The sequence below is a fragment of the Empidonax traillii genome, unplaced genomic scaffold (genome assembly GCF_003031625.1).
Source record: "Empidonax traillii isolate 1590-97213 ecotype Southwest subspecies unplaced genomic scaffold, ASM303162v1 scaffold937:size346366, whole genome shotgun sequence".
Taxonomy (NCBI): Eukaryota; Metazoa; Chordata; class Aves; order Passeriformes; family Tyrannidae; genus Empidonax; species Empidonax traillii.
Genome location: NW_020956130.1, coordinates 230,727 through 248,806, shown reverse-complemented (window position 1 = coordinate 248,806; position 18,080 = coordinate 230,727). Strand labels below are relative to the sequence as shown.

General features: G+C 51.3%; 1 protein-coding gene across 3 annotated transcripts in view; it reads right to left on the bottom strand.

Annotated features, from left to right (window-relative positions):
* MAP2K4 (mitogen-activated protein kinase kinase 4) overlaps window positions 1-18,080 on the bottom strand; it is a 90,696-nt gene that overhangs the window by 1,232 nt on the left and 71,384 nt on the right. For all 3 annotated transcript variants that reach the window (XM_027903151.1, XM_027903152.1, XM_027903153.1), the window contains 6 exons: window positions 15,747-15,866; window positions 14,443-14,494; window positions 13,912-14,039; window positions 4,793-4,870; window positions 3,680-3,828; window positions 311-356 (listed from right to left, as the gene is read on the bottom strand). In XM_027903151.1, coding sequence (XP_027758952.1) covers window positions 311-356; window positions 3,680-3,828; window positions 4,793-4,870; window positions 13,912-14,039; window positions 14,443-14,494; window positions 15,747-15,866 — 573 coding nt within the window. The remainder of the gene's footprint in view (window positions 1-310; window positions 357-3,679; window positions 3,829-4,792; window positions 4,871-13,911; window positions 14,040-14,442; window positions 14,495-15,746; window positions 15,867-18,080) is intronic.

Genomic DNA, 18,080 nt, shown 5'->3' with positions numbered 1-18,080 from the left:
ACCCTGACCCTCAGCTCTGCCCAGGAGGCAGCTCCAAGCAGCTGGTTTATAATGTCAGAGTGGCCCTGGGCCAGCACACCAGGACACCCTTTCACACCCCTGCAGGGACCCTGATCTGATGCCACAGGACACCTCCCCCTGCTGATCTGCCTTGCTGGACAGACACCCATGGCAGTGGCACAGAGGTGGAGCTCCTCCTCCAGCCCTGGAGCTGAACACCCTGCCAGGATGGCCCCAGGAGGGGATGTGTGTCCCAGCCCCGCTGTGTGACCGCCAGAGCCACCCCAGCTCAGACACACTGTGCACTCACCAGAAGCTCTTTGTACTTTGGCCTTTTGGACTCGTCCTTTGTAAGGCTAAAGAAAGCAGAAAGAGAATTAGGAGAAGGTGGGACTGGGGAAAATGTCACAGATATCAAATACAGAATTTTACAGGGCATGATGTTGAGCCCACTGCTGTCACAGTGGGACTCACCGCCTGCGGCTTCCTGGAAGATCCATCCTTGCACTGTGAGTGACCACAGGAACTGCCTCCCTCCCTCACAGCCATCCTAGCTGTGTGGGCAGGGGACAGCGAGTGGCAGCAAAGGCCACCAATGTCCTGTCCCAGGGGGCATGGTGGGGAGAGGGGATGGGCTGAGCAATACTGACATCCCAGCCCCTGCCCCAGGAGCCAGAACTGCACCACTGAGGAGAGAACAGCTGGGTATGGCACTGTTCCCAAACAGAGGGAGTCACTCTAATTCCCAACAGCTGCACTTCCATCTCCAGGAGCTCTGGCTGGGCCTTTCTCCATCTCCAGCACCACCACCGTGTGGCCTCCACCCCACGGAGAAGCTGAGGGTCAGCAGCACTGCTCTGCCCACAGAGCTTGCGGGGCAGAGGGGCACAAACCCGGTGACTGGGCCCACACAGCCCTCTCCAGGCTTCTGCCACCCCAGAGCAACTCCCCACTGACCCCACCAAGGCTCTCGGGGGGCTCCAAACTGCTCCTCCAACACCTGTGAGGCAACAAAGCAGGACTTCAGCTCACAGACTGAGCTTTGCTCTGAAATGTCCACACAACCTTTCCTACAGCACTCTGAGAAATCCCTCATTCCTTTCCCAGCTGAATGTGAAGCTGCTTGCCTGGCGTGGGCACTGGCAGCACCAGGAGCTGCTCATGCCTGCACACAACTCTGGTTCCCAGGATCCTGATGCTCAGGAGCTTAGGGCTCCTTAGCTGCTGAGGCCAAGCCCAGACTGGAGACTTCAGAGCAGAAAATTGAACTGCTGTAGGAAGCAGTTCCAGGAATGGGACTCCAGATAAGCCTCTAACACAGGGAGTTGGGTTGAAGGGGGAAAATGTTCCACCCAGGCATTCACGGTGCTGAAAGAAATACCAGAAACTTTAACACTGAAATGTTAAATAACTGTCTCTTGCCCTGAGAAGCCCCCTCCCTGGGAGTGTTCAAGCCCAGACTGGACAGGGCTTGGAGCAGCCTGGTCCAGTGGAAGGTGTCCCTGCCTGTGGCAGGTGGTGAAATCGGGTGAGCTTTAAGGTCTCTTCCAATCAAACCCGCTCTGTGATTCCATGATTCTATGACAGCATCCTTTCCTCACTGATCCATCCTAGCAGTGACACTGCAGGACTCTCTTTCGATATTTTTCCTGACTCTTGAATGCACAAACCCAGACAATTTAGATGCACATCTGTGGGATGTTTATGCCATCACCTACCACACAGCCTTGGGGAGCCTCACCTGCCACCTTAGTAACCCCACAGATCACTGTTCACACTGAACTAAAGGTTATTAAGAGAAATATTGATTGCAGTGCTGCTATGAAGACACCATAAAGACTCCAGGCAGAGTCAGATTATTTACAAAACCAGGTTAAACAAAACCCAGAATCAGACTGAAACCTCTGGGCTCTGTGTGCTGTGTCTGATCCGGAGCAGTGGCCCTGGGAGGGGGAAAGAGGATGGAAATACAAATTGACCTGATAAGCCTGGAGAAGAGAAGGCTCTGAGGAGACCACAGAGACCCCTCTGGGGTCTAAAGGAGACTCACAGCAAAGCTGGAGAAGGACTTTTTACAAGGGCATGGAGTGACAGGACAAGGGGGAATGGCCTTAAGGTGAAAGATGGTAGATTTAGATTGGTTATCAGGAAGAAATTCTTGGCTGTGACATTTCGGAGGCCCTGGCACAGGTTGCCCAGGGAAGCTGTGGCTGCCCCATCCCTGGAAGTGTCCAAGGCCAGGTTGGACGGGGCTTGGAGTGACCTGGGCTGGTGGAAGGTGTCCCTGCCCATGGCAGGGGGTTGGAATGGGGTGACCTTTAAGGCCCCTTCCAACCCAACCCATTCCATGGTTCTGTGGGCCAAAGACGTGGCTGTTTAATGGGGATGCTGCACAGGCCAAATTCACGGGGCACCACAGCAAGGTCCTGGCTTTGCAAAGTCTGATGATGTGGCATCTCCATGAAGAACTATGTGGAAACACACTAGTGCTTGTTCTGCACACGGAGAAAGCAATTCTGACCTTCTAAGCAAATGTTACAGTTGCAGTTCCAGTTTTGACTGAAAAATAGAAACTTCTTCTGAGCAACAAACCACTTTGATGCTCAGTTTTCTGCAGCCCCAAAACAATAACCAGGCCTTCCTCACAAGGGGCTGGGAAATAGAACTTGGTCTCCTTAAAAATTTGTAATTCTGAAGGAGAGTACAATCCAAACCCAAAAGTCATCTCCAGAGGATGGAAAGCTCTGAAACAAGACCTCTTGAAAGTTGAAATTATCTATTTCTGAGCCTTTCTGTGTCACAGAGCTTTGAGGTGGCCACCCCTGTGCTGGGGATGTCCATCACCTGGTCTGCTCAGGGCAGAAGGTCCCAGAAGACAAATGCAGGTCACACTGATGGATCTAATCTGTGCTTTGGTGTTAGGTTAACAAAATTATATTGACCACCTTTCTCATTTAGATAGAAAAAGGTTTCACTAGAAAATTCCCAGTCAGCCCTTACCCTAAGCAGAACCCCACACCTGTGGCAGGGGGGGACTTCCCAAGCCCCTCTGAGCAGCATCACAGACCCTCCCCACGGGGCTGCAGAGGCCCTGCCTGCAGAAAACCATCTCCAGTCTTGATCTCAACATACAGTTACACAAGGCATGAAGCCAACAACCCAGCAAGCCACAGGCACAGGTCCTGGCAGTCACTGTGCTGAGCCCAGCCCAGGAACTGGGCAGGAAGGCTCTCAGCCTTGCCAGGCAAAGGCAGGACAGTAAAGATCCTCTTTGCCTGACCACGGGACAACACTGCCCAGTGCCTCTGGCTTCAAACTGCAGAAGAAAGGGCAAACAGCAGGTCTGTCCCACGGCTGTGTGACAACAAGGAACAGAATGCACAGGTCAGGCCCTTAACCAGTCACACAAACCTCCTGCCTTTGGTCTTACCACACCTCTCCCTAGAACAGCCTCTCAGAGGTTTTCTCCTCACCCCTTCCCTGAAGAGCAGTTTGCCCTTCAGCCCCATCTGGACAAGTCCCCAACACCTCCAAACTACTGAAGTGTGAGAGGTTCTCACCCTCATGCTGGTGCAGGAACATGAAAATGAGCCAGAAGGTGCTGGGCACGTGACCTCGTCAAATACCCTGCAGTGACAAAACAAGCTAACTCCAAGTGCTTTCAGCAGGACACACTTACCACAAGTTGACGAAGTTGATGAAACTGGGGGAGAACTCCCTTTCCTCTGAGTTGCTCAGCTGTGGTGGGTCTCCTTTCACTACTTGTGTCAACTGGTCAAACACACTGTTCCACTTGGGGTAAGGGAATCGCCCCGTGGCCAGCTCGTACTGCAGGAGACAGCAACAGCACCAGGCAGTTTACATGAGGTGAGTTCAATCACGGCAACAAAATGTCTGCAAGGACACTGAACCCTCAAAGGAAGACTGAGATGAGATTCTTCACCCTATTCTTGTATGGTTCTAAGAGGAGGGAAGGTTTTATCCACAGTAAATGCTGCCTGTGTTAGGAGCATGGCCAGACTTAGCCTGGCCAGGCTGTGCCTCCATGCCTGCCACTGACTGTACAACAAACCAGTGCTGGAGAGTAAAATCCTCCAAGCATCCTAACAACCACTAGAGGAAATGGATAATGAGAATCATACAATCATAGGATATCTTAAGCTGGAAAGGACTCACATGGATCACCAAGTCCAACTCCCTGCTCCTCAGAACAATGGAAATGAGCATTTTTAAAACACCAGGAGGGAAGACAGAAGCTACTGGTTCATAAGTTATTGCTTCTGCTTTGTCTTCTGCTTCACCTCCTGGAGAAGGTAAAAGTTTCTCACGGCATCAGTGTGTGCATCTTGCAGTGCTGTGGTAAAGCCAGCAGGAATCAGAATCCAGGATTAACCAAAGTCTCTGTGCAGCCAAAGCGCAGCAGCTGCCAGGGCTGTCAGGAGTTTATTCCCACAGGCTGAGTGTTCTGCCCTGCACCACCACACTCACCATCCCTCCTCAGCTCAGACTGAACACGAAACTCATTTACAATCCAACACCTACATCTTCCCTGCTCACATCTTGCTCTCTGTAAAACACAGCTGCAGCCAAAGGTATCTGCAGGGGTTCGGGAGAACCATCTGCCTGGATGGGATTTAGAGCCTTCCTGAGCCAGGAAGTGCCCAGTTCAATCACAACAAGCAAACGTGTTGGGCTGGGCCTGGAGCTGGGCTGGGCTTCCCATGTGTGACACCACCCCCCTGCAAAGGGCACCAGGGCTCCCCAGAAAGAAAGGGGTCAACCCCCCACTTACCAAGGTAATCCCCAAACTCCAGACATCTGAGCGGACGTCGTAGCCTTGCCTGGAGGCGCTGGGATCTATCCTCTCTGGCTGAAATGGGAAAAGGTCCAGTCAAGCACTGTGCCATGCAGGAAGCAATCTGCAAACTTACTTCAAACTCTGAGTCTGTCCCACCAAGGCAGAGCCCGGCACAGCTCCAGGGGCAAACTTTTGGCCAGGGCAGACCTTCAAGCCCAGAGAAATGTCTTAAAGAATCGCTTCAAACACTGACTTTATGGAGGTGTAGTGGAAGAGGTGATGGGAGACAGCCACTTACCAAAGTCTAACCTTTTGGGGTTTGTTTTCCTTTTGCACAAGCACCTTGAATAACGGTGACTGCCTATTTATTTGGTTTTGTTCAACTCTGGGATCTCTTTAACACAAAGTCTCACTTTCTCTGTTTTCATAGTCAAGTTGTTCCCAGGGGATCCTAAGACTTGGAATCAACATCTCATCCACCATCCCAAGGCTTAGCAGCATCTACCAGAACTCTTCTCCCCAGCTGGTTGCTGGTTGCCAAATCTCAAGAGGTAATAAAAACAGTGCATTTTAAGAACAGCTCCTCTTTGCAAGGTTTGGTCATCCCTCGAAGGCAACTATAATATTACAAGGTCTTCAGATATGCAAAACATCTTTCATAGAAAACAATATTTAGCCAGACATGGGAGGTCTGCACCGAAAAGTGAGTTACCCAGAGAGGATAACAGGAAAAAAATCTTTATGCCTTGTATGTCAACTTATGAGCAGCCTCAGTCTGCCTTCTTTAGTCAAAAATATAATAATTAAAATGTCTAAAGAAACAAGGTCTCCTTCAGTTTTGGCTACAACAATACTAAAGATACCCAAGGTGCAATAAATTCTAAACTATGGGGTACAGGACACACTCTGAAAGCCCTGGCTGCTTTGTAAGCTGCGTTTTAATACAGTGTCATGGCAGATGCAGCTGAAGAGGGCCATGCAATGAACCAAGTCCTTCAGTGCAACCTCCACATTCCAGCGAGCAAGACAACTCACTGCCAACTCACCACATGAGCAGACACCTCCCAGATCCCATGGGAATGTCTCAAGGCATTCCTGACTGCTCTGCCATGCTGCCAGCTCTCCTCTTTGCAGCCCACCACCCACACGTGGCTGCCCCTGCTGTGACTGCTTCCAGACCTCTTCCTTTCCCTCAGCTACCTCCACCTTCTCCAAGGAGCTTGCCCAGGCCATGCCCACCCACAGCCCCCGGGGAAGGTTCTGCCAAGCTGCAGTGGTTCTGCATGTGGCTTCTCCTGCAGCCTCCCTGTGTCCACTGCTCCTCAGAACATGGGATATCACCTTCCCAGGGCCACTGATATGTTTGGTCAGTTACAGTATCTGCTTTGAACCAGCCTGGCTTCCAAGGCCACACCCAGAAAACATCCTGTCCATCCCATCCTCCAAGCTCTGCCCTTTGCTGGTTTTTCCTTTGGTTGTGGTTTCCATTCAGCTTAAGCTCAAACATTAGTTACTCCTCTCATGACCCTCATGATGGATGTTCCAATACTTCTGATGGGAGGGCAAAATAATAAAATCACTAAAATTCAACTCTCTTAAACCAACCATTAGCCCTTCACATGCTCATCTTGTAGCTCAGTCAAAGCCTCTGGTGTGTGCACTGCAGGTACCCCCTGCTGCTGCCTCCTCACACCAACTCCAGACTGCCCTGGGGAGCCCAGACTTCCCACAGGGGGTACAACAGAATGCCAGACAGCTGGGAAGGGACCAAGAGCTGACAGAGCACCCATTTACTTAAATGTGGGGAACAGAAATGCAATGACAACTTCTCTACAACTCTGCAGGAGGATCTGGCTGAAGTATTTTTTGACAAGACTACTCTGCTCTCCTGTAGGTGCAGGAGTGATGCACTCAGAGCTCAGGTCACTGCTGAGCTGTCTTGGTGAGGGGGACTGAGGAGCTGGGGGCAGTGGCAGATCCAGCCAGCAGAGGCACAAGAATTGTCTCTCCACTGCCCTGGCAGCTCTTCCCTCATCACACCACGTGTCCTTTGTTCTACTGTGTCACTCCCTGGCCAAGGAGCTGGGTCTCCTCCTGTGACCAGGGCAGGCTGTGGCACAGGATCCTGCGTGGCCCCTGGAGCGACTGGCACTGCCACACAGAGAGAACACAGTGTTCACAGCTTTGTCCTTGGTCACCTGGTGCTGGAGAGGAGGGAATGACCTTAGAAGAGATTTTTACCCAGCACAGTGTGACTGTGATGCCTCAGTTGCTCCTGTGAATGACTCACAGCTCTGCTCTTAGGCACTGAGGTCACCTGAGAGGTCCTACGTGGCCAAGAGGAGATCCCAAAGCTTATTATGTTCCACATGAAATTACCTCACCTCTAGCAGCCTGCGGAAGATTTTGGTGTCACCAACTGGGGCTGTTCAGCCAGGAAAAAAGAAGCTTGTGTGGAGACCTCGTGTTATGACCCACCCCAGAAGGGGAGGGTAACCCAGGTTAATAAATCCCTAGTGGTGGATAAGAGTGAAACAACACTGAATTCAGATGGTCCTTCCAAAATCCCCTCTGTTCTCTGATTTCCTGTCCCTCCTGCTCACCCAGGCCAGCCACGAAGCCTGACCAGAGATTATCAGCAGAGATCACATTTCTAGAGAATGGCCTTTCCTCCCCTCCTATTTCCTTTACATATTTACTGTGAGGGAATGTTTCATTGAAAAGCTTCTCCAGCAGCCTTTTCCAGGTGGAGATGCAGGTTTCCATTCACATGGGATCACCATCCCCTCCCAGCTGGCTTTCCTAACCCTGCCTGAATTCCTCGATCTGAACAGCAGCAAAGTGAGGGACTGGTGGACAGGGGACACTTACCAGGCACAGAAAAGTTGCAACATTATTGAAGGCTTGTTGGGTTTTTACAAATGTAGACCCTGAAACTGTGCAATGACCTTGTCTTGTTAGAAAAGGTACATGTGGCTGTAATAAAGCTGGACTAGTGCAGGGCATGGTCTGGACCCCAACTAACTCAACCATCAATAATTTGCATCAGTAAATCTTATTCAGTGATAGGAGTTCAGAGTGTAACTGTTATGTGTTATGTGGGAAAGATTTATAGTGGGACCTCAAAGGTGGCCTACTGCTAATAGTATCCATGAAAATATAAAAGTAGTGTTGCTAAACTCTGCCTATTACAAAAACTATGGCTACTGTGGTACTTCAGGGCTCCTTCTGTGTGACTGGAGTGCTTGGTAAGCTGGGCTCTGGCTGGCTGCTGACCCACTGGAGCAGACAGAAAGGCAGCACTCTGGGGCGGCAGAGGCCCCCAGGGCAGAACAGGAGAGCAGGAAATCCTGAAGGAGCATCAAGACTTCAGGTGTGTGGCTGGGGTGATGCTCTGGGAGCTGCTGCTCTTGTTACAGACACCACAGGTGAGACAAACGTGCAGTTTGCACAGCCTCAGGGTCTACATTTGTAAAAGGTGTGGAAAAAATGGGGGGGTCATAGCCCAGCCACAAAACACAAGCCAATCTGCCTGAAGGGAAATAAGCTGCTCTGTCCCTAACCTCCTCAAAGAAAAGCTCAAGAGGTGACTGCACAGAGTCAGAAAGTACCTGCTGGCACAAGGGGCTGTGGCAAAGACCAGGCCCCTGACCTCTGCAAACAGAGCAGAAACCAGAGCCCACAGCCAGCCACTAACACAGGACTTACTCGTACTAAGGAGTACGAGGAGCATAATTTATGACCAGGACAACCTCGGGGGCACTGTGGCAAATTCTCCAGCAGTTGAAGAGGCACCTTTAATGCAAGACTTTGGAGATCTTCACTGTCTGGCATTATTTTGGAAGGCCAACATCCAGCACCCCAGAGCTTAACACACCAACACCATCCCCACTGCTGCTGCCAAGAGCTGTTAAAAGGCTGTTGGGTGTTTCAGGCCTACCAAGGAACTTTCTCACAGAACCTCACCAAGGGCCCAGAGTTTTGGTAGGGATGCTCTGCAGGTCCTTGAAGTCATTACTGAATCAAACACTGAACTGCCCACTTGTTTTTCCACAGCCATAAATCCTAACCAACAGGCCAGCTCAAACACACACTGAAAGGAGTCCAGAAGGAAGCACAGCAAGGGAACTACTTCTCACCCCAGAGGGCTCTGTGATGCAGCACAGAAAAGGAACCAAGAAGGTGTCTACAGATGAAGTCACACAGGTCCAAACCAGAAATCAAATGTAACAAGCAGATGGCCATCAGCAAAGGTGAGTCATCGTGTAACAGCTCAGGCAAGGCCAGGCTGCAGTCACCACAGTGTGAATCTCATAACCTGGTTTCCTAAAGATCTCTTCTGTTCAGTCAGAAGCTGTTGGTCTGGATGCAGATCAGGAGACTTCCCCTGCTGCATCCCATTGCCTGTGAAAGGCTGCTCCTGAAAACACAGCCCTCACCCCCAGATCTAGTCCTGACCCCAATCCTTCCCTCATTATGGGAAACAGGAGCTTTTGCACTCCACGAATGCTGGAGTCCCTGTGCCAAAGCAGGTGCTGTGCCCTGCTCCTGCCATGGCCCTGCGTCCTGCCTGCCCCACTGCTGAGGGCCAAAGGGGCTCCAGGAGGGTGGGAGGACCTGCACACACAGCTGGGACCTGCACAGTCCTTCGCTCCCTCTCCCCGTACCTGACCCTGCCCACCCCTCTCGGCATCTCCGCTGCCCTGATGGTCCCATCCCGCTGCCTGTGCCCTCCAACCATCCTTCTGGGGGCTGATCAGGCAGTGGGGACACCCTGGGCCACGGGCAGAGCAAACCTGCGGCAGCCAGGAGCTGCTTCCAGCAGAACAGTCAACGCCTCCTGAGAGCAACTATCTCCCAGATCGGACTTTCAGGCACTTTCCACTTAAATCCTAGTGGCAAAAATATCTTTTTTTCCCCACTTTTAGCACTCTCCTCCACAAACCTCATGTCCTGCCCACAGTACTGCTGGGCAAGCAGTTGGCTTACACAGGTGGCTGCTGCCAGGCTTCCCCAGGTCCACACAAACTGCCTGTGCAGCTGAGCATCCAAACAGGCAAGGAGGGAAATCCCATCCTGCCGCGTCCTGGCGGGATGGGGGTGGAAATGCCGAGGCACAGACCCAAGCTCAGCACTGCAGGGCTGCTCAGCACGGGCTCTGCACCGTGTCACCTCAGGGGCCACATCTGGGGAGGAGAAGTCCCACAGAGGGCAAACCTCAGGGGCAATTTGTGCCAGTGATGAGCGAGCAGAGGTCACGTTCCGAGCCGAAGGCACGCGGGTGGCAGTGGCAGCACACGGGGGACAGCAGTGGGGACAGCTGCGCTCACAGCTCAGGCATCTCCCCAGCATTCCCTACGCCACAGGCAGGAAAGCTGGGATCCAGCCCGCTCTGCTCGCAGAGGGACGGGGCCACATGTCCCCCAGCCTCCTCCCTGATCTGTTTACTCAGTCATAACAAATTATGGCTGGGTTCCAAGTTTCAGAGGAAAGAGGAAAACAAAAGTCCATCATACAGTAATATTTAGGAACATCCAAGAGGATTTTAGTTGCATGAATTCAAACCCACAGTCTGCCTGTGCAGATAAATGACTGACTGAACCCAATGACACCCGGGCACTGGTCAGGAACACAAAGCTGAAACGGGCTCTTGCTGTGGCTCCATTTGGGAAAAGGATCCAGAAAACTCCTGCATCCCTACAGCCTTCCCCTCCATGAGCACAGGGAGAGAGGGCACAGAGCTGTCACTGTCACCTGCCTTGGGTAATTGTTTTTTTCTGTGCATGGCCTGATCCCTGACCAAGCCATCCAAACACAGGGACACAGCCTCCAGCCAGCCCTGACACCGATGCCATCAGCGACATCCCACCTTCCCCAGGGGAGTGAGGAGCAGGAAAACATCCTGAGCACAGACAGGGCTGTGCACTGGCCCCTGCTCCTGCACAGGCAGGGACACAGACTGTGTTCACTGGGACATGGGAAATGCTCTGGCACCAAGAGGGCTGCTCTGTGCCTGTGCACTGCACATCCCCTTGCCTACGGCCTCAGGGACAGCACGGGGGGCAGCCCCTGGAGGGGGGAAGGCACAGGGCAATGGCACCCAGGTACAGCCACAGTTTGCAGCCAGTGGCTCCCAGGTGACCTGGGAAAAGGACCTGAGTGACCCAGGACACTGGTGACAACATCAAACTCTGCTCCTGGAGGTCCCAAAGGAGAGGGGCAGGGCAGGACATGGGTCCTCATGCTGGCTGAGTCCACCCCTGCTTAAACCAAGCACTTCCAGTCTCCCCCCTCTCCCCTCTGACAGACAGTGGGTTCACTGGAGTGGTCAGAAGGCAAAGAGCAGTAATGTCACAAAGGCCACCAGTGTCAGCGTGGCACACAGAGCCCACTCTCAGCAGCAGCACCCACACAGCCAGAGGCAAGGCAGGGATCACAGGGAGCAGCACAGGAGCAACCTCACCCCAACCTCACCTGGAGCAGAACCCCACAGCACTGGCACAGCATGGGGCAAATTTGGGTGAAGAGGGCTCAGAATGGCCCAGGGGCTGTCCCGGGGCCAGGGGCTGCCTGGGGACTCAATCCTGCCTTTCTTTCTTTCAGAGAACATAAGGTACCAACAGGCCTTTGTTCACCATAACAATTGCAGGGGAACTGAAAGCCAAAAACAAAACAACCTCCCCAGCACTGCAGCTCCAAGGCCAAGACGCTGCTCACTGGGAACAGCTCCAACACTTCTGGTTCAAACCCACGGCACTTGTTTAGCAGCTGGACGTGGCTCCTGCTGCCTCCTCAGGCTGCTCACAGCCAGACTGGCCAGAATCCAGCGTTATTGTTACCCACAGTCTTTGGGGACCAGCCCCAGTGAACGGGGTGTTACAGGTTCCTTCAGGGGGCAAGTGCTCGTGCTGCAGGAATTACTGCAAGTGTTATGGGGTTGGTGGGCCTTGCAAAACAAGACACTCTCATCAGGAAGAAGCATCCAGCAGCCCTTAACAGAGCCTCTCTGGCTGAACACAGCTACTGTTCTTGGCCTATATTACATTAAAAAAATTACTATTTTCCTTTTCAGAGAAGTGTGGTGTCCTGACTCCTTCCCAGGTATATCCAGCTTTGATCACAGCATCCCTACAGACATCAGCCTCTCCTGGCTTGGAGAAAGAGCTGGCAGATGTGCCTGCACACTGGGGACACCTCCCTGTTTCCCAGGCTTCCCAGTACATGGAAAGCTCATGTACTTGGAAAGGAGTCACTAAGGCCAGAGAGCAGCAGGGAAGAGGCCAGTCATCTCCCACACTGCTTGCCAGCTGCTGGCTGTCCCACAGACTCTGTGCCGTGCCAAGGTCTGAAAAACACTGAACTGGAACACTTTTGCTCATTTAAAAGTCCACTCAAGTCTGGGGCTGGTGACAGAGCTGCACAAAGAGCAGAGTGCACATGAACAGACAGACAGACGGCAGAAGGGAAAACCGAGGGGCTATGGAAGCACTCACACCCCCACAGCCCCAGGGGAAGGAAGCAGACAGAACACCAGGAACTGTCATGTGTAACTACACCAACTGCCTGAGCAGAGCCAGCCACCTACCCACGGCTCCAAGAAAAGAGGGGAACATTAACTCCTGTAATTATAACCCACTGAACTCGGGAAGGGAAAAGGTGACAGCAATTTCTCAAGAGCTCTTTCTGTAGATACAACAACACCTCAGAGTGTAGGGGAAAGACAGTGACAGCCTGAACCCCCCAGAGTGATGCTGTCCAGGTGCCTGCAGTCTGGGATGCAAAAGCAGCCTCGGGTCAGACCAGTTCACACTGCTCTGGCTCCCACCCCTCCTGGTCACCCCTCTTTGCTGCTGCCCTCAGCATCCCACACCTCACCAACACCCTGAACTGGGCAGCTCTGACCCAGCCTCTTCCCTGCAAGGAGCTCCACACACTCACCAAGAGTGTAGAGAGCAGAGACCTGGCTCTGGCCCCTCTCCAGCCTCACCAGGTGTTTATTTAACAAACTGCCCTCTTCCTTTGTGGGTCTGGTGCTTGCACAGACTTTGCTGTACCACAGCATTAGTCTCCAGGAACAGATCTCATCTGTACTATCCTGTTCAGCTCAGTGAGTTTCTACCTCTGCTAGAAGGGCAGTGAGAGGAAAAGACCAAATGCTCTGAAACCCAGACTCTGAGCTTGCACAGATCAGTCAGGGCAGACAGGTTTGCCTTGGACACCACCATCAGATAAAAGCCATCTGAGAGCTGTGACCTGGGCCAGATGGGCACTGTCCCTTAAAAGAGAGATATTTTCCTTTTTTCTCCTTGGTGGTAGATAAAAGGAGTTCATAAGACAGTATTTTTCAGCATACAGAGCCATAAATAAGTAACAAAAGTTAAACATGGGCACTGAAATCCAAGTTACATGGACAACAGCAGACACACAGCTCCCTACACAGGTACCCTCAGCTCACATGAGAGCAGAGTTGCATTTTCAAAGCAGCCTGAAGCACAGAAGTGTTTAAAAGCCTCAGAGAGCTTCCAAATTCACCACCACAACTTCTCTCCCTGGGAGGGGAGGGCAGCAAACAAGCAGGACAGACTCTCAGGAGCCACGACTCAGCCCCAGCAATTTCCACACAGCTGCTCTGCTCCTGCCGCTCTCCAGAATCACATTCCCCTGGAATTAAGTTCTGGCACACTTTGGAATTAAAGAAGTTTTCAAAAATCACTACAATTCTGCTCTGCAATAATTCCTGTGACATAATCTTACCAGAGCAAATGGATTTCTTGCAGACCAAGACAAACCTGCATTCCAACGGCACTGCTCCCCAGGAGTGCTGGTTTTTTTGGAGCTACTGGAAGGCACAGAGCTCCTCTCCACTCCAGCACCACAGCCCTGGCAGCAGCAGGGAACCCAACTAAAAAATGGGAATGTGGTCCCTTTGCCACAGCCTGGATGTCTCTGCTGACACTGCCAGCAGCAGTGCCCCATCCAAAGCTTGCTTCCATCTGGGAAAGGGGTAACCCCATGGGAAACAGGCTGATGACAGGCAGGGCCATGCTGAACCAGGCCTCAGGAGGGGGTGAGATCCTGCAGATCCCACAGATACAGCAACTGATCCCACTCACCGCCATGTACGGCCGGCACCCCGCATCCCGTGTTTTGGCAATGGAGTCCACGAGCTGTCCACTAATGCCAAAGTCACAGAGTTTAATATTCCCATTTCTGTCCAGAAGAATATTGGAAGGTTTGATGTCTGCAGGGGAAAGAAATTTCAAGCAGTAAGTCCCGGCTGGAGGTTTCGGTTTCAGGAGCAGCAGCTGCAGAGGTCGAGCCCGCACCCCTTGGCGTTGGGTGTGCTCGCGGGGGATGCTGAGCGGGAGCACGAGGAGATGGAGCACGAGGACATGGGGGCAGTCCCAGAGATGCCTCGTGCCTGGGGGCAGAGGCAGATGCCCATGCCCAACCACCCTGAAATCACACTTACATGGAAAAAGCAAAGGCTGTCGGGGGACCAGAACAGGCACTGGAGACACCGGAGCAAAAGCTGCACTCAGACTCATGGCAGTGCATGTGCTATTCACACTCTGACCGAAGCAAAAGCCCTTTACAATTCTTGCAATTATTTTCATAGACAAGAAGAAAAGACACAAACTCACCTCTGTGAATGATTTTCAAGTTTTCTTTTAAGTGGTTTAGTGCTTTCACAGTCTAGGAAAGAAAAACAGATGAAAAATTAGCAGATGTCCTAAGAGCCTTGGGATTATTAAATTTTTAGAGCTCCAAAAACAGGGGAAAAAAACATTCAGTATGTTGAGATATCACTCCTGTAATATGCCATGTAATAAAAGCATTTTTCTCTGAGCTTCTCCTGCAAAGAGATGGTGATATAAGAGAGAGGATGTCCTTAAGTGAACACATATCCCCTGTGACCTGGAAAGATCCCACTCTGTGAGAGGGGAGCAAGGGGTGAAGTCAAAACAACCTCTGATATTAATTATTCTGAGCAGTAACTTATTTCAAGCCCTGTGCTGTACTTTTTCAGTAGGTAACAACTGTTCCCATCCCTTGACTTTTTATTGGGCCAGGACTTGAAAACATCAGCCAGGTTCTCCACTTGCTGAAGAGTCTCCTGTGCTTTTGGGAGTCTTTGCACGAGGCTGCCAGAGGCTTCTCTGGACTGGAGGGGCCCAGCATGCCCTGCAGAAATCCAGGGGACTTGTCAGATTTTTGCAGGCAGCAGCAGGACAGAGATTTCAGGACACCCTTCAAAACTACAGACCCAAACCACACATTTATTTTGCAGGGCCAGGCCTTGCCCTTGTCTTCAGCCAACCAAGAGTTCATTTTGGCACAGCCAAAGGGAATTTTACAGGGATTCTTAAAGGGAGAAAGGGGGCTCTGCATAGCATGGCTACACCCAGATACCCTGGATGGGATTCCTCTCCCTTCACACCTCAGCCCCACTAGAGGCACCAACCTCTCCCCAGTGCTCAAGTGTGAGGGTGGAAAACTCACTGAGACCAGAGCCTGGTGTGGCTCACCCGTCCTGGGTGAAAATGCCCAACTCCTTGTTGCCTGTACAAACAAAGAAAAGGGAGACAGCTCCTCTCTTTTAGGCCCCTTCCTGGGGATGGGGCAGTTCCTGCAATGCTTCCCCCTGGGCACACGAAGCAATCCCTGCAGGGGGACTGGTGTCTGTGCTGCTCGTGCTGACATTCAGGCAGAAAGAGCAGGAAGCTGGTCCTGGGGTCTCTTTATGAACTGATTACTGACCCCTGGACCTGCTTTTCCATCACGCAGTATGCTGTGGAAAAGTCACAAGCACCCTCAAGGACCATTCACAGCATGGTGCAAAAAGCAGCAGCAGTTCTGCTGCACAAACCAACGAGATCTTCACATGGACTGACAGATCTGAACTTGTCACATTAGCTTCAACAAAAAGGTTTAACAAAATACTCACAGCTAAAGTGATTTTGCCTAGGATTTCTTCTGGAATAACATCATCTAATACACTATATACATATTTGTAAAACTTATCAAACGAGGTAGACATGAGCTCCATACAGATCCAACAGTCACCCTGGGAAGAGAAAAGAACCTGTGTTACTGCTGAGATAAAAACGAGAAATAGAGATCCAGAGAGCACACAGAGATCCCTGGAACCCAATGAAACACATGGCATTCGTGCATTCCACAGGAAGGATGGAATTTAGCTTGATTAATTTTAGCAATGAAAGACTTGCTCTATCCACAGCAGAGGCCCAGCTCACACCTAACACTACAGTTTAGATGCCTAAACCTGAATGAATCCAAGTCCCACACACTGTTTGGCTCTCCAGAAGGTTTCAGGCACACTGAAACACCGCAGTAAGATTAAAACAAAATCCCTTCAGGTTATGGCTGTCCTGCAGAGGACAGAAGACATTTCACACAACATTCAGAGATACCTTCTAAGCAAGAGAAAATGAAAATAAACCTAAGCAAATGTTGATTTACAACTTACAGCTAAATAAAGTGGAGAAAATTGTAAAATACACCAGAACATGCGTTTAACCAAACCGAGCTAAACTGGCACGGAATAACGTGTTTTTTCATCAAACTCTCCTGAGATCTGTAAATTGACCTGCTCACAATGGATTTGCTGGGGATGACAAACAGATCCCACAGCACACTTCAGTGTGTGCCTGCCCTGTGGTGAGAGAGAGCTTAGCCATGCACTGATCTGAGTTATTTCCATTTTTTGGAACATTTTAGCCCCACTGAGGAGGACAGGAGGCTTTCCATGAACTGTTTCTGTAGACTCTCATGCACTTGAGGCAACTCTTCATTGTCGAAACACCAAACCACCAGACCCAGACCTGCCCTCCCCAGAAATAACATCCTCACGACTATCTCCTAGACTACCACAGTGGGTGTCCAAACTGCATCAGCTGTCAAAAGCTATGTGCAGAACATTCTGGGTGCCTCATCCTGGCCAAACACCACCCCCAAGACCTCTGTGAGAGCAGCAGGCTCGTGCAGGCAGTGCTGCTCCAGGCCAAGAGGCAGCTCAAGACACAGGATAATGCTCTGCTTAGGACAAGCTGCACACTCCTGTGATACAAGAACCAACAAACAGAGGAGAAATTCCCCAAGTTATTATCCTACAGAAGGCAGATTTTTCCTGAGGAAAAGCAAACACAAACCAACTCAACTCTATGTTAATACATGGAAATAAAATTTGGAAAAACCCCTAGGGTATGGGCATGCTGGAGGAATGGCAAGGGCCCCTGCTCCATCCTACACACCCAAACCACTTCTCAGTCTCAGGAGTGTCAGGAGCAATTGTCCAAATAAATTTATCTGGTGGAAAAGCTTGTAGAGCTGTAGAGGTTTTAAGGCCAAAAAGGGCTTTTCTGCCACTTGGAATGACCTATGAAACATAAGCAAGGAACTGCATCCACCAAGTTGCCTCCAGCCCAAAGATTTGGGTCAGGGGAACAGAAGAGACTAGCAGAGGTGCTGCTGAACACCCATGCTGGTGTGGGCAGAGGCAGTGGTGCCTCTCAGCTTGCCTTGGGCTGCTCACACATGAGCAAGGCTCTTTCAGCCACACAAACAGCAAACTGCCAGGAAGTGCCACCAACATCACAGGTGCTGCTGCTCCAGTGACAGCGAATCCCCCACTGTCTCCTGCCAAGGGAGGGATGCTGACTCCAAAGGACAGCCTCTCCCTTCTGAGAAGAGGGCATCTGCTTCCCTAGGGAGGGCTGAGCCACTGGTGGGCTGGCTGGGGAAGAAGACTGTGGATATAGAGGCCTGGGCAGCTCCATTTCACACAGCTCTTTTAGCACCAGGCCTTTCACATTAGCTCAGGGCAGAGCAGGAGCTGGTGCCACCCACCCAAGGGAAATAGCTGCTACAAGCCTGAGCCCAGAAAACACTCATTTCACCCAAAAGAAAGCCAAAGGGACTCATGGAACAGGTGCTGTGCCAGACATGGAAGCAGAGATATCACAGTGAAAGAGGCAGGAGCAGCACTTCAGGACACCTGGAGAAAGGTGGACTGCTGGATACCAAAAGATTAGCTAGGGATGAATTTGGCTAAGGAACTGTTCCCAGTTAAACTTCAGAAGTGAAATGGGGCAACACATGTAGAAAATTTCTCTTTTGAGCACCAGCAGCAAAGGCAAAGTGCGGTTGAGGTGCTTCCATATGACGGAGAGTGGCTCAGAACAAGCAACTCCAGAACTCCAGTGCTAGTGATTGGGCACAAATCAAGTGAGATTGGAAATCCAACAGATCCTCACAAACC